Source organism: Vulpes lagopus, chromosome 4, assembly GCF_018345385.1.
Source record: "Vulpes lagopus strain Blue_001 chromosome 4, ASM1834538v1, whole genome shotgun sequence".
In the NCBI taxonomy this organism is placed as follows: Eukaryota; Metazoa; Chordata; class Mammalia; order Carnivora; family Canidae; genus Vulpes; species Vulpes lagopus.
This window is the reverse complement of record NC_054827.1, coordinates 3,806,602-3,820,370: the sequence shown is the minus strand read 5'-3', so window position 1 is coordinate 3,820,370 and position 13,769 is coordinate 3,806,602. Positions and strand designations below refer to the sequence as shown.

General features: G+C 36.1%; 1 protein-coding gene across 1 annotated transcript in view; it reads right to left on the bottom strand.

Annotated features, from left to right (window-relative positions):
• Positions 1-13,769, bottom strand: part of CSMD1 (CUB and Sushi multiple domains 1) — a 1,877,909-nt gene that overhangs the window by 1,294,662 nt on the left and 569,478 nt on the right. The window contains exon 3 of the mRNA XM_041753151.1: positions 13,576-13,688. Within this exon, the coding sequence (XP_041609085.1) occupies positions 13,576-13,688 (113 nt within the window). The remainder of the gene's footprint in view (positions 1-13,575; positions 13,689-13,769) is intronic.

Below are 13,769 nucleotides of genomic sequence, written 5' to 3'. Positions count from 1 at the left end.
TAAATTATAAGTGCCAGAAACAATCAACCTGGATTCACAATTGTGTTAAAACATTAGGGTTTTTGTTGATGCTGCTGACAGTCAAGAAGAAAGACATGGCTTTGAGTAGCATTGTATCATCCCCGCACAAGACACATAACCCTTCTCCTCAAGCTCCACGAGACAGGACACTTTTTTCACAAAACCATCCTTAGAGTTAGCACCAGCCTAAAAGATGCTTTAGGGGTATTTGAGTTTGGTGAGTGATTACAAATACTCCGAGCCAGAGCAATGCATGCCTTGACAGTCACCTTCGAAGGGAGCCACTCAATGGATCAGAAGCATCCGTGGTTATTTTGAGTCAGTCCTAAGTAATACTCACTCTGAGAAGTGTTTTGCTTCCCTCCATTAGTATTCTGAGTAATGCCTTATGTTCTGATAGCCTGTCCTGTAACACACATGACTGTGACCAGGGAGAGGGCAATTCATTCAGACTGGCTTCTGTTAGAACTGGCTCCTTGGAAACAATGCCAGCAATTTTATTTTTGGTCTATTAGGAAAATGACAGCACTAATTCATTTCACAGAGGAACCAAACAGCTGTCAGATGGCAGTGAGCATAATAGTACACATATTACAATTTAGTTATGCTGAGTAGGATTTTTCCACTGGCACAGTTTTATACTGTAAAGTGCTCCAAACCCTTTCCAAATGGTTCAAGCGACTCTTGTAGTGCATTTGTCCTCAGAGTCCGATTCTAAACATGATAAACAACATTCAGCACTGAGCCTCCAGTTGTTAATTCACCACATTCAAAATGACAGGATGTCGGGAAATGTGAAGGACAAATAGATGTTCTATGAAAATTATTTTGAAGACTCAACTGCTCCCCTCACCACATAGAAATCATATCTCACAGCCACCCCTTTCTCCTACGTCTCCTGCTAGCTGTTTCCTAGGCATGGATGGGTTGCAAGTCAAGATCTGAAGAGTGGACCTCTCGTTTCAGATGAAGAAGTTTAAGAAGTGCTTTTGGGGTTGAAATCAAAGTGCAATTCCTGTGGACCTGGGAGCTTCTGAGAAGAAAGGACACACAGAAAGGAAACTCAGGAAGCCCACCCTGGATGCACATAATCAAATGTCAATGTCCTCACTGGCCACGTCTTACACATGAAATACAAAGGCGAAAATGTAAACAAGGTCTGTGGAAAGCGTCAGCAGACAATTTGCTAATAGCCATCTTCAAAATTATTTAATTTTCTAAAGCCCTGAGTCTCCAGGTGTTTGAGTCAAGAGACTCACAAGGTTGTGCTGTCAGCCACAGCCGAACGACAAGCTTGGCCTTCGCAGGTGGCCCTTAGGAAGGGTCACTGACTTTTTCTACTGCGTATTTAGAGGGCGGGTTGAATTATGAAGCCAAACCACCAAAAAAAGGACAGCATATCAGGCTTCTGAGAGAAGGAAAAAGCTCTGGCTTTAGGGCTGGGGTCCCACACAATGGCCACCTGTATTTGTAAATAAAGTTTTATTGGAACACACGCACGCTCATTCATGCAACCATGGTGTAGGGCTGCGTTCACACTGTAGCAGCAGAGCTGCATAGATGTGGCTTGACCTGCTAGATGGGATCTTGTACTGAAGCTGTTGAAAACCAAAATAACTGCATTGTCTGTGGTTAGAATACTGCCTAAAATATGTTGTAAATGTTAATGCTGTATTCCCATTGCAATGTTGTATTCTGTTCACTGTTTATGCTTCAAAGTACAAATCGTCTGTAGTTATTTTATAGGGTAGTTTACAAATGCAATGATACTTAACTTTTCACAAACTTTGGTAGTAAATGTATATGGATTAATTATAAACACATGCCAGCTAGTTCCTCTGACTTGGTGAACTTAATATAAAAAATAATTCATTATCACTGTTCTTATGACTCATGCATCTCAACTTCTCTTCCAAAAAAGAGTCAAGTAAATACGTAAATTTTGATACACATGTCAGAATTGTGCCATATGGGAAGGTTTTGAGCAAGTGTGAAAGTCTTCAAAAATGAAAAATAAGATGTGGAATGTTAAAATCCCATTTTTATGAGTTAAGATGGATAACGCATCCAAAGCTGAAATTGTTCAGCATCTTATTCCTGCACAAAATCTCCCATTTGTTACCCTCCTACACTTGGGCAGAACTGCAGGAGGAAATTGCAGTGTCCCCCACACACCAGCTGTCTACTCACCCACCCTCCTCTTTTCCCAAATGGAGCTTTCCATTCCGTTATTCTAATATTTAAAAACATATTTTAGGAAAAATATAGGCCTGATTAAAAAAAAAAAAAGAAACCTTAGAGATGTTTTTGATTAAAATGACTACCAAAGCTTAATGGGATGTGTATAAATTAATGTTGTAAGTTGACAGGCCCAGGCCACTCTTTTTATTTTTTTTTAAATGATACTTTTTCTCTCTGAGGATATGAAAGAAATATAAGGTTACATTTTGTAAGAACCAATGTCAAGAATGTCTGCAAGGAAGTTAGTTAAAACAAACACGGAGGCTGTCTAGAAAGGGCATTTCATCCTCTACTGTCATGAAATGGGTACTTGAGCAGCACAAGAGTTTCCATAACCAATTCTTAGAGAAAAGCTTTGGGAGAGCACAAATACAAGACAAAATTATTAGTTTTCATGATTCATAAGCTAAATTTTGCCTCTGAATTCTCACCTTTGATCAAAGATCAAAGACCGCTTGAACACGATCAAAGATATTTCCTATCTAGGTCTATGCCCCTCTGATTAGCACCAAGGAATGAGAGGTGACATAAGCATTTAAAATAATAAGAGATGAGTGATTTTCTATAAATCTAAAGCTGCCCTAAAAATATAGAAAATGCACCAACTGATAGTACAACTCTATATAATGCTATTTCAAGTAATAGAATCAGTGCCTCATTTTGCTGAAACTAAGAATAAACCCATAATGAACTATCTCTTGAAATATAAATTCTATAGAGGTCGCCATTATATCTATTATTCAGAAGAGATTGTAGATTACCATTTTCTGACTACATTTAAAGAAGCAATAAAAATGAAGAAACCACCCAATAAGTTTGGAAACTTTTTAGACTAATATACCCTTTGAAAAATATGCTTATATTTAGCAACACAGATGCCTGTTTGACATTCAGTGACCGTCAACCTTAGGTAGCAAGGATATCAGAAATGATAATAAATTTACATCTAAATGCAAAGTCAGGAATGGAAATGAATTCTGAATCTCCTGTAGACTGATTTAAGAACTCTGCAGATAAACATTTATATCTCTTTTTATCATTTGGATGCATATTTGGTGTTTATTCAACCATACATCAAAGTGTGAAGCATTGTTTAAATATGAAGTTTTACATATAGCTACAGACTGATTATATTTAATGTAACATATATATCTTTCACAAAAGGATCTGAGGAGGGGAGGTTTCTCTATCTTTAAAACTAAAATGATTTTGATATATCTGTCACATTGTAATATTTTTGTTCTAATTTAAATATTTCACGTGCCTTTCCAGCATTCTTGGATCCTTCTGGTTTCAATGTATGCCTATGTTTTTTTCTTTTCATAATCCAAATTAACCTTATTCTTTCACATCTCTTCCTTGTGTTACCCCAGACTAACCAACTATAACCAGCAGCAACTGTAAAAAAAAAAAAAAAGTAATTTTTGCCTTTCCTCTGTGACCTCTATCCTATACTCCTGTTATTTTAAAATGATGAACAAACAACAACAAAAATACCTACATACATGAGTTGATATTTGAGAAAAAATGAGAAGTAACCCTAGCCACAATGCACAATTTCCAAGCTTGTCCTAAAACCAGTAAGTACCACCCAACCTCTTAGCTGGGATAAAATGATATGTTGCATTCTCACTTAGAAAATCATAAAATCATCTACATCTGGCAATTTTTTTCACTACATAGAAAAGACGAAGAGACTCAGGTGTCCAAGCAGAGGGTGGCAAAGAGGGGATATTAGCCCAAGAGAGAGGGGCATAAGTATTAAAAAAGGATATCACGTAATTCACAGTTTGAAGAAATAAGGACACACTATACCTATTGAGGACATTTTTCATGCCAATCTGCAGAACTAGAAGCAGAGGTTAACATTTTTACACACCAGAGACTGAGCCAAACCATTGCAGCAGCTAATTTTCTGTAAGTCTCCCAGCAATTGTGTGAGGCAGGTGCCACTATTGCTTCATCTTACAACAAAGAATCTGATGCAATCAATGCCTGTGTAACACGTGGGAGAGACACACTTGTTGTGACTGGGGAACTGGATTACACCCAGACCTTAGGATCCCTGCCCTCATCCACGTGTATACATTTACATAATTAGTCTCCCCTAACGTTTTCCATCCCTAGTCCCCAAATAACAGCTAGCTAGTGGTTGACAGTCTTTCAATGGTGAGAGACATCATCTGATTTCCACTGTATTGAGTCACACGTTACAGATCCATGCAGCCAAAGAAGAGACATTATTCAAAAATCACTCAGTCTCATAATTTTTGTTCATAAAGTTTCATCTTAAATGATGATGAATTTTTATTTTTCAAAGATTACCTGAGATGAGTTATTTCTAAATGTTGTTTGTATAAATTCTTATAAGTTCAGGGAATTTTGACACAAGAGATCGGTTTTTAAAAATCATCACAAACAAAACAGTCTTGGGGGATGAAGGAGTACAAGGAATAAATTAAATTATAATCAAGAAGAAATATTTTAAGAGATGCAAGTACAATTACTCATGGTTTGGGAACGCTCCAAGGACAAATATTAACCAATCCTTATCTTGTTACCAAATGATGATTTGGAAGATGCCTTTTCTATGGAATTACTTTGCTTTTTTTATCATGTCCTCTTTGGATAGGCTACTGTTTCTGCACGTGGACTTCTAGTGAGGATGCATGGTCTTCCCATTCTCAGGCAATGGAAACATGTCAGCTACAGGGATGCCTTCAAAGGCAGTAAGTCAGACATTTGACAACAATATAGCCTTGAAGAACTTTTGATCACCTGGTTCTACTTCATTCAACTTCAGGTGAGAGTCAGAGGAGATTCACTTAAGAATACCAATGTCCACATCATCTCGCTTCATGATGTTCATGAAACAATTTAGTTTTTCAATGCTCCTTGCAACAAGTTAAATGATACAACTATAGAGAGAAATCAAATAAATCTTCCTCCAAATTCCTCCCATTCCAATTACTTCCCAAAGTAATGTGCTTTTAACAATTCAACTACTCTACAATTCCCTGAATATTCACACGAGCACACATGTGTGTATGCAATGCATATACATGACATGTGGATACTCCGGCACATAAAGACACATGAAAGTGCTTCAAAACACGTTTTACCAGGATAGGATTATACTGTCTTTTCCTCCCTTTCATATATTACGGACATATAGGACTAAAACTAGCCGAATCTTTTTAATAATGTGAGCATTTTGGAAAAAAAAAAAAGATTTCCTTGTGGTAATGCTTGAAAGAAAAACATACATAGCTATAGAATGAGTATGTGTGTATGTGCATGCGCGCGTGTGCAAGCACGTGTTGTCAAGGCAAAAGACTGGCTTGGTCTCTCTCAATAGACCTCACAGCAGAATGTTATTTTAATGAATTTATAGTAATTTACTTCTACTGAATCAGAAACTAGATTTTCTAATGCATATGAGTAGATTCCATCTCTCTGGGGTAAATACACATTAATTAAGTTCACAGTATATATACACATACATATATACAATCAAAATGCCAAATTAATAAACTGCAATTCACAAGAACAAGACTATTTACACTGATATAACAGTCCTTTTTCTCTCAATTTAGACCTATATGTGATGCCACATTGTAACCTGAAGGCTTCTTGCTTAAACATGGAATCAGAACAACAAAAATAAGAAATAAGATAAGTGATAGAAAGAGCACTTGATGCCGCAGGTGAACGGAGCTTTATCATAAATCTACACAAGTCATTCTGACCTTTTCATTAGTTATGAAACTCTTGAGAACTTGCTAAAGTCTGGCAAATGTTTTCCATAGAAAAACACACACAACACAAAATCGTGCGTGTAATTTTAGAGCCTCATAGAAAATGAGATGGTCCCAAATTAAGGAAGTCAGAGATATAGTATAGGGACAGATGGAAGTGGCCTCCATGCATTCACACTCCCAACAGTCATGGCTGTTCAATGGACTCTCAGACTCAATGATCTTGGAACAGCACATGACAGCCTCTTGGTTGAGCTGGACTGGACATGGCTTTGCCTCTGGCAATGTGTTTTGCCTCGGGCACTTATTTTATCTTTTCTTCTTTCATTAAATGTGTCAATGCCCAGGGGTTACATCTACGCCTTGCTAGATTGGTTGAACTCATTTCTTTCTGGGAGGTCTGCATCTCTTTTTTTTCTTCCCCATTATATGCTGAATGCCTTAACATTGTCCTTTCAAAAAAGTAATCATATTCCTCCTATGTCTGTGCTCTTTGGAAGTGTTAGCATTGATATTACTAACAGCAATAATTATTTTCCAGGGCCATTCTAAAATCATTGCTTGGTGGTTCTCATGTACCTGTTGCTGAAAAGGTGAGCAAATGAAGAACAACAACAACAACAACAACAACAACAACAAAATAGCTCAAGCTCTGGCAAGTGAGCCTAGAGAAGTAGAGAAAGTCTGATACGAGGGCCAACAGCTCCATTCACTCTAAGGTGAAGGCATGTCCTTACCTGGGTGTATCAACCCTCACAACCTAAATAGTCACAAGCAAAGGGATTCTGAAAGTTCCCATTTGTTCCAGCCTCATCTCTTGTTATAAACCCAAGATGACGTTCAAGTGTCAGCTCATGGACAGCTAACTACCATTCCTCCACCATCACTTTCTTTAGTCAGAAAGCTTTCTCTCCTGCCAGGTGGGTCATTCATGCTCCACGCTTTAATTCAGGTTGAGTTTGGATAATCACTTCAAGGGAGAAATAAATCAGTGCTGACATTCTAAATAAAGCTTTGAGCTTGAAGGGTAATAATCTAGCTGCTCTTTCTAAGTCCAGATCCACGCATGTTAAAGGAAAGAAAATTCTGCTTGAGGGATGTGTCAGAGGGAAATGCCAAATATATTCAGCCAAGGAGAAACACACTGTCCATCAGGAGCCTCACCCCAGCCCCGGAGTTAATGACTCAGTGAACCCCAGAACGAAAAGGCTGCACTGCAACGAAGATTCCCTTTTCCCTGGTGAAAACCTACATAATACATGAAAATGTGGGCCATTTGCATCCATGACATAAACGCATAATAAATGAAATTAATCCATTTTAAGTTCTTGCAAGCTTATTGCGATGGCCTCTGTTAAGTCCATTATTTTTTAAACATGAACAGCTTGAGCACCTTGTGGACCACCTCATCTGTTTGTCTCTTAATCATTTCAGTGCTGTTTCAGAAACCTCTGGATGGTAGGATGTGTTAACCAGAGGGAAAATCAAATTCACGTCATTTAATGGGGTCACTCACTAGTGGTTTTCCTTTTAGGGATTGAAGGGGAGACAAAAGAGAAAGAAAGAGTAGATGAAATCAAATTGTGGTCAAATGTAGATTACTCATCAAAAAATGGTTTTGAATATTCATGTGATGACAAATGTCGAGGACTGCAATTTTCCTTTAGAGCCCATTCTTGCCCTTGGGGACATGAAGTCAAGGCAGGAGAGATGTTGTACCAAGTGCCAGCTGGCCCCAAGGCGAAAGTGCTGTGGAATTTGGAATTTACCAGATCCGTATCACCTCTCTCCTTGCATGGTTTCCGATACCACAGCCATGATTTAAAGGCCAAAAGTTGACATATTGTGAAATGGAAGCACAAAGATGCTACAGTTTATTTAAAAGTCCAGTGGAATTAATTCAGCCTTTCTTTCAGGATGGCACAGAGGAAGTGCTGTAGCCCACAGATGAAACCACATGACCCGACCTCCTCGAGTGAGGGGGGGGACAGGGGCTGACTCCAGGCCCATGTGAAGCCTGAGGAGAACGGGGAGGCCTGCCATTTCCCCCTCCAGGCAGCCCTCCATTAACCTCCCCTTGCTTCTGCATTTTTAAAAACAATAATTGGTTTTCCTCCATAGTCTTGTACATGATTCTTCCTCACTCAGAAAGATCCTCCCATTTCGACCTTCCTGGAGAGCTTCTATTCAGTGCCTGACACATGAAGGCATTTGCCACGTGGGCTTCTCGAGCACAGTATCTGAGATTGAGCCCAAGCATTGACTCTGTAATGACCTGTACCTGATCCCCAAGGGCAGCTGGCCTTCCCTCGTTGCCTGACCTTATCAAACACCAGTTACTCTTCATGTTTGCCGGAATGGGACCATTTTCTCCATCACTATGGCTTCAGAAGCAACCTCCCCCTCTCATCTGCATATTCCTATCACTTAGCTCAACATTGGGTCACTGGGAGATGCTCAGTGAATGCTAAGTAAATAAATGAGAAAAAGAATGGATGAGGACATCTGTGTGTCAACTTGCATAACCACATACACATTCTCTGGAGTATACATATGTGTGTACCTGCACATGTATATGCATTTGTGTATGTATTTTTGCAAAAATGTAATTCTCTGCACACGTGTATAAACACGTACAGTCATGGGAGTGCATCTGCATATGTGTGCACAAATAAACATAAGTATATGAGAGGCTCTGTGGTGAGTGGTTACAAATTACAACTTTGGAAAACAGGCGGACTAGTGTTTAATCTCTGCTTTCACAATTCCATAGCTATGTGGTCTTGGCAAACTCAATTACTGTGAGTTATGACCTCACTTTCTCTACTTGATAATATTAGGCAACTTTATTTTGCTTAGAGGAATCGTGTAAGAATTTAATAAGGAAATGTATACAGGAGTTCATACCATCCTACACACACATGCATCATGTATGTATCTGTCATCCATCCACAGAGATGCATATACCTTAGTAATCAAAATCATGTTATAATTGTAGAACACATAATTTTAAGATAAAAAAAAAAACTTGAAAAAGCACAATTTCTTTAGAAAAGCATTTTATAACCCAGGGGATGATCTTAAACTAGTTTCATGGGCAATTGTTTTTCTCATTCCAATTAATGAACTGTTTTACATGAAACACAATTTCCTGCCACAAGCAAATTTTTACTGTTTAGTATGTCAAATTCTTCCCCATTATACCACCAGTATTGGTTTCATTCAAATAGATTCTGACATTCCGATTCTTACATTGCATGCATAAAATTAAAGTCCAGTATATTCTAAGATGGAACCTTAGAAAGATGAGAGATAAGCTGAGTGTGTAAAATCAGCATCTTATGATCAAAATATATGACTATCTATATTTGTCGTTGAAATTTTTCCCTTTTCATCTACTATGTCAACAACTATTTTTAAAGAAATTTTGAAAATAATAGTATCTTACCATTTATCAGTTTTGCCTTAGGCAAGAATCCAGTGTAACCTTCCTTCTACCTCACCAGATATAAATATCCATGTCAAAATATGCATATTATTTTAATTCTGATTGCTTTAAAATATCTACTTTATCATAGATAAGAAACCTTTGCCAATTCTTCAAAGAAAATTAGGTTCCCAATCAATGGGATGGCCCTATACTTTTGAAAAATGTTCCATACAAGGAAACTACTGATTCTAGTGAATATACATTGTATACATTAATCTGAATCACAGAGTTGGTTATTTTCTACCCAAATGTAAATGATATCATATAATAAAAATCCTATCTCACGCAAAATATGGAATTATAAAAAACACAGCCAATGTCCAAGAAAACTTATTTTACCTGCAAAAATATCTAAAAAGTCAACCTAACTATGGTAAATAATTTGTGAAAACTATATGTTAAAAATTTAATCAAGAAAAAAGGTCAAACAGCAACAAATAAAAATTAGGAAATAGTCAATAAAATATTTGAATGATTACCAGAACAAAGCCAAAATGTAGTAACACAAGAAAAGTCATTTAAAAATAAATCAGACATCATACCAAATAACTAAAAGGTCAGGTTGAGGAGTTTTCATGATATATTCGTAAGCATTTCCAACATTTAATTTACTTTTTCACAAATAAGAAAAAACATTAAAAAATAGAGGAATCTTAAAGAAAAAGAAAGACAGAAGGAAAGAAAAGGAAGAAAGAAAGAGGCATCTCCTTTCAAAAATTAAAAAAAAATATATAAAGAGTGACAGTTATTTTGGGGCCAGGTCTAGATTTTCACATCACCAACTTCATTTGTTCTCCCTGTGCTCAAGTAAAGTGAGGGCCACACCTTGTCATGGGTGCTGTCATTACATAATATATTTCATGCCTTGACATGTCAATTTTATGATCTCCTAAATTATATTTTTCTTAAGTCATACATAATCTTGATGAAATAAGTAAAGCAGGTTTTTTTTTTTTTTTTTTGGTATTTTTAACTTTTAGCAAACTAAAGTTGGCAAATAGAAATATATGAATAATTGTTCTTTACATACATAATACTTCAATATTAGGCAAATATAGGAGGTGTGATAGTAATCCATGAACGCATAAATTATCTGTTCATGGTAAATTATGTGTAGTCTCAAAGTTTTCTGTTATAAATTTACCAAAAAAATACGCAAATTATTTAGTTTACTAAAAAGAAAAATGTTCAATGATGAAACTAGCAAATGTAATGTTACAAAATACCCTATGAATTTGGTAGCTTTAATTTTATTCTGCATGCATGTTTTGCAATATGTTGATTTTACTGACAGGCTATAAATTTACTAAGATCCTGAAGGTCTCCATATTTAGAGAGTCAATTACTGTAGATGAGCAATGTTACTGTGAAATTTATAAATATTTCCATTTAATTTCCAGGGTTAAATTCAATGACTGAACGCATTAATTAGAATTTTTAAATTATTGTTTTCATACTCATTATGTAGTATAATATTTCCATGCATGAATAATAATTTATGTAAATAGTGCTCATTCCAAATTACTGCCAGAAAACTACAAAGTTCAGCGCCTGGATTAAACTTGTTATCAAGGTTATCATGTTTAGACAGACTTTAAAAGTTTGAAAGATTTTCTTCGATGTAAGCAAATGCACTTAAATTAAAAATTTGAACATCAATCTGGTAATATTAAATAAATTCTAATTTTAACCTGAAAAAGTAGTACTAATTTAAGACTATAAAATATTATTTTTTGAACAAGCTGATCTACTGTTTAATATCTAAATTAAATTAAATTTCCTTTAGAGGTCTTGGATAAAACATCAGAATTTTATTATATTACTTGGTTTATATTAATTACTTGATGGACAGTGTCATCAAAATTAAAAACCCCTGGGAAACAGGGAAATCTGAATCCCTTAGAGGATTCAGTGTTCTGCTTCCCCCCAAAAATTTACATAATTTTCTGACCATTATCATTGGTTCTGCTTTATATTTTATATGAGTGAGTATGTGTGAATATATATGCAGTATTTTTCACAAAACCTCACTTTTTTCAGTGACATTGCCTACAGCTATACCTAACTTTCTATGCAAATTAGACTATTGATAAATTAGCCGGTGCTTGCACTGAAAGCTTTACTCTCTTTTAGATTAATTCTCCAGTCCTTAATCCTCTGTTGAGACCACATTTGACCTTATTTCTCCAGATAGTACACATTGATTTTCTCAGGAAACCTTTAAGCTAATGGAGAAATATTTACAAAATAGATATTAAATATTACATACAATTTTGTTTTTGCTGACAAAGCAGTTTTTAATTCCATTCAAAAGGCTTCTATCCAGTTGTAAATATCAGACTATATTATAATGTCATTATTTAAAATATAAATTTCAAAAAGAACATGCCTACATATCAGCAATTTTACAATGCACATTACACTTAACTCCTGGTCTACTTTTCTCATTTTTAAAAATAATGAATAAATATTTTTTTTCCAAAAGAGACAATCTCGCCAATCGTGTGTCATACTACCATCATGACAACCAGTGATTGCAGCAGAAAGAGCCCAGAAAGAGTGGATAGAATTACTCATGAGGCAATCATTCAACATCAACCAAGTCTACACAACATTTATCTTAGGAAATTGAGCAAAATGTAACAAACATTCAAGTACCAACTTTGTCAAAAAAAAAAGAGGGAAATTGAAGCATTATCAACCATCTGAACAAATCTGAGATTTATATGAGATATGACTGGACAAGTGATGCTTCAAGGGGAGCAAGGATAGGGTGCCTTAGAAACACTTTTGCAAGGCTGAGCAAAAGAATTACGTGAAGTTAGCATATGCACAAGGGGCAGGTATATACAAATTTTAAAGCTAATAGGACCTATTAATCTTCAGTTAGCTTGTTACTCTCCAAAGATTAAGTTATTCCCAGATGGTAATAGACTTAAATACCTTCAAAGTATATTAAATATCCTGATGCTGGTTTGTATATAAATACAGTGGCCTGAAAGACATTGGAGTCAGAAGAGTAAACAATCCTAAACATCACTTCACCCAAGACTTGAAATAAAAAGATAAATTGATCAGTTTGTATATCTGTGCAAAGAACACTCTACCCTTAGGTTTCCACAAACAATGATTTTTCCACAAGTGCCCTAAGTATTCAAACAAAGACAGGTATAGATATGACTTAATTCAGAACAAGATCCTAAGTTACCGAGGTTAAAAACAGGGATTGGCTTCTACACCTACCTACAGTCTATTTTCAATTCACAGGTTCTGGCATTTATTTATGTCAAAAATAATAGTATTTGTATTACACACGAAAGAAAATTTTAACTATCTTTGTAAAACAAGATGAAAACAGACGCACCTCAGCATTGAGAGAATTAGTACAGTCTTTTCTTAAAACTGAATTCTCAAAAGGAAATCATCTTTATTCCTTCTTCTCTCAAGGATGTATTCTCTTTCCTCTTTTTTTAAATTTTTGCCCCTAAATTCAACAGTAGTACAACAATATCAAGACTCCAAAGGATACCTGGGCACAGAATCTGAAAACGCAAACAAACTCCAGATGCCTTACACCAACCAAACAGTCAAACCAAAACAATCTTCTCAATTAAAAGTTTCAGCTTTTGCAAGAAAAACTCACATAATGGTACTCTCTTTCCTTAAGCACTAGCCATAGTATTGTCCAGTGAAAACCTTAAGAATTAAATTCTTAAAACACTTCTGAGTTAAAAGTGAATATTTCCCAGAAAAGCAGTGCTGTGAATTAGTAATCAAAAATTTCAAAACTTCTCTGTGCCACGTCAAGGGAGAAACCACTTCTCCAACTCAAAAGAGTAACTTCCCATAAAGGAAAATCATAAATGCATGTTTTGCGCTGGACAGTTGGGCAGTTATAGTAGGCAATGTTCTGCAATCATCAATATATTACACAAAACCAAATGTTTATAACATCAAACCACCTCTGAAATAGCAGCTTGTGTTTGCATCAAGATCTTTAGCCCCCAGTAGCAAGAAGAAGACCGACTGGATGGTAGGTGTGTGCAGAGCACTGTAATGTCCTACCTTCATACAGGGCTTTGAAGCCTTGGGCGCTCACCGCGAAGTCGGTTGTGAACCACAGCGTGAGGATAGATCCCGTGCTGACTATGGAGGACGGCAGCTGGAACCCCGATAATCTAAACCATGAAAAAATATATGAACAGAGTTAAAAAGTCGAAGTTTTTTATTCAAGCTTATTTGATGAAGTCACTGTTATT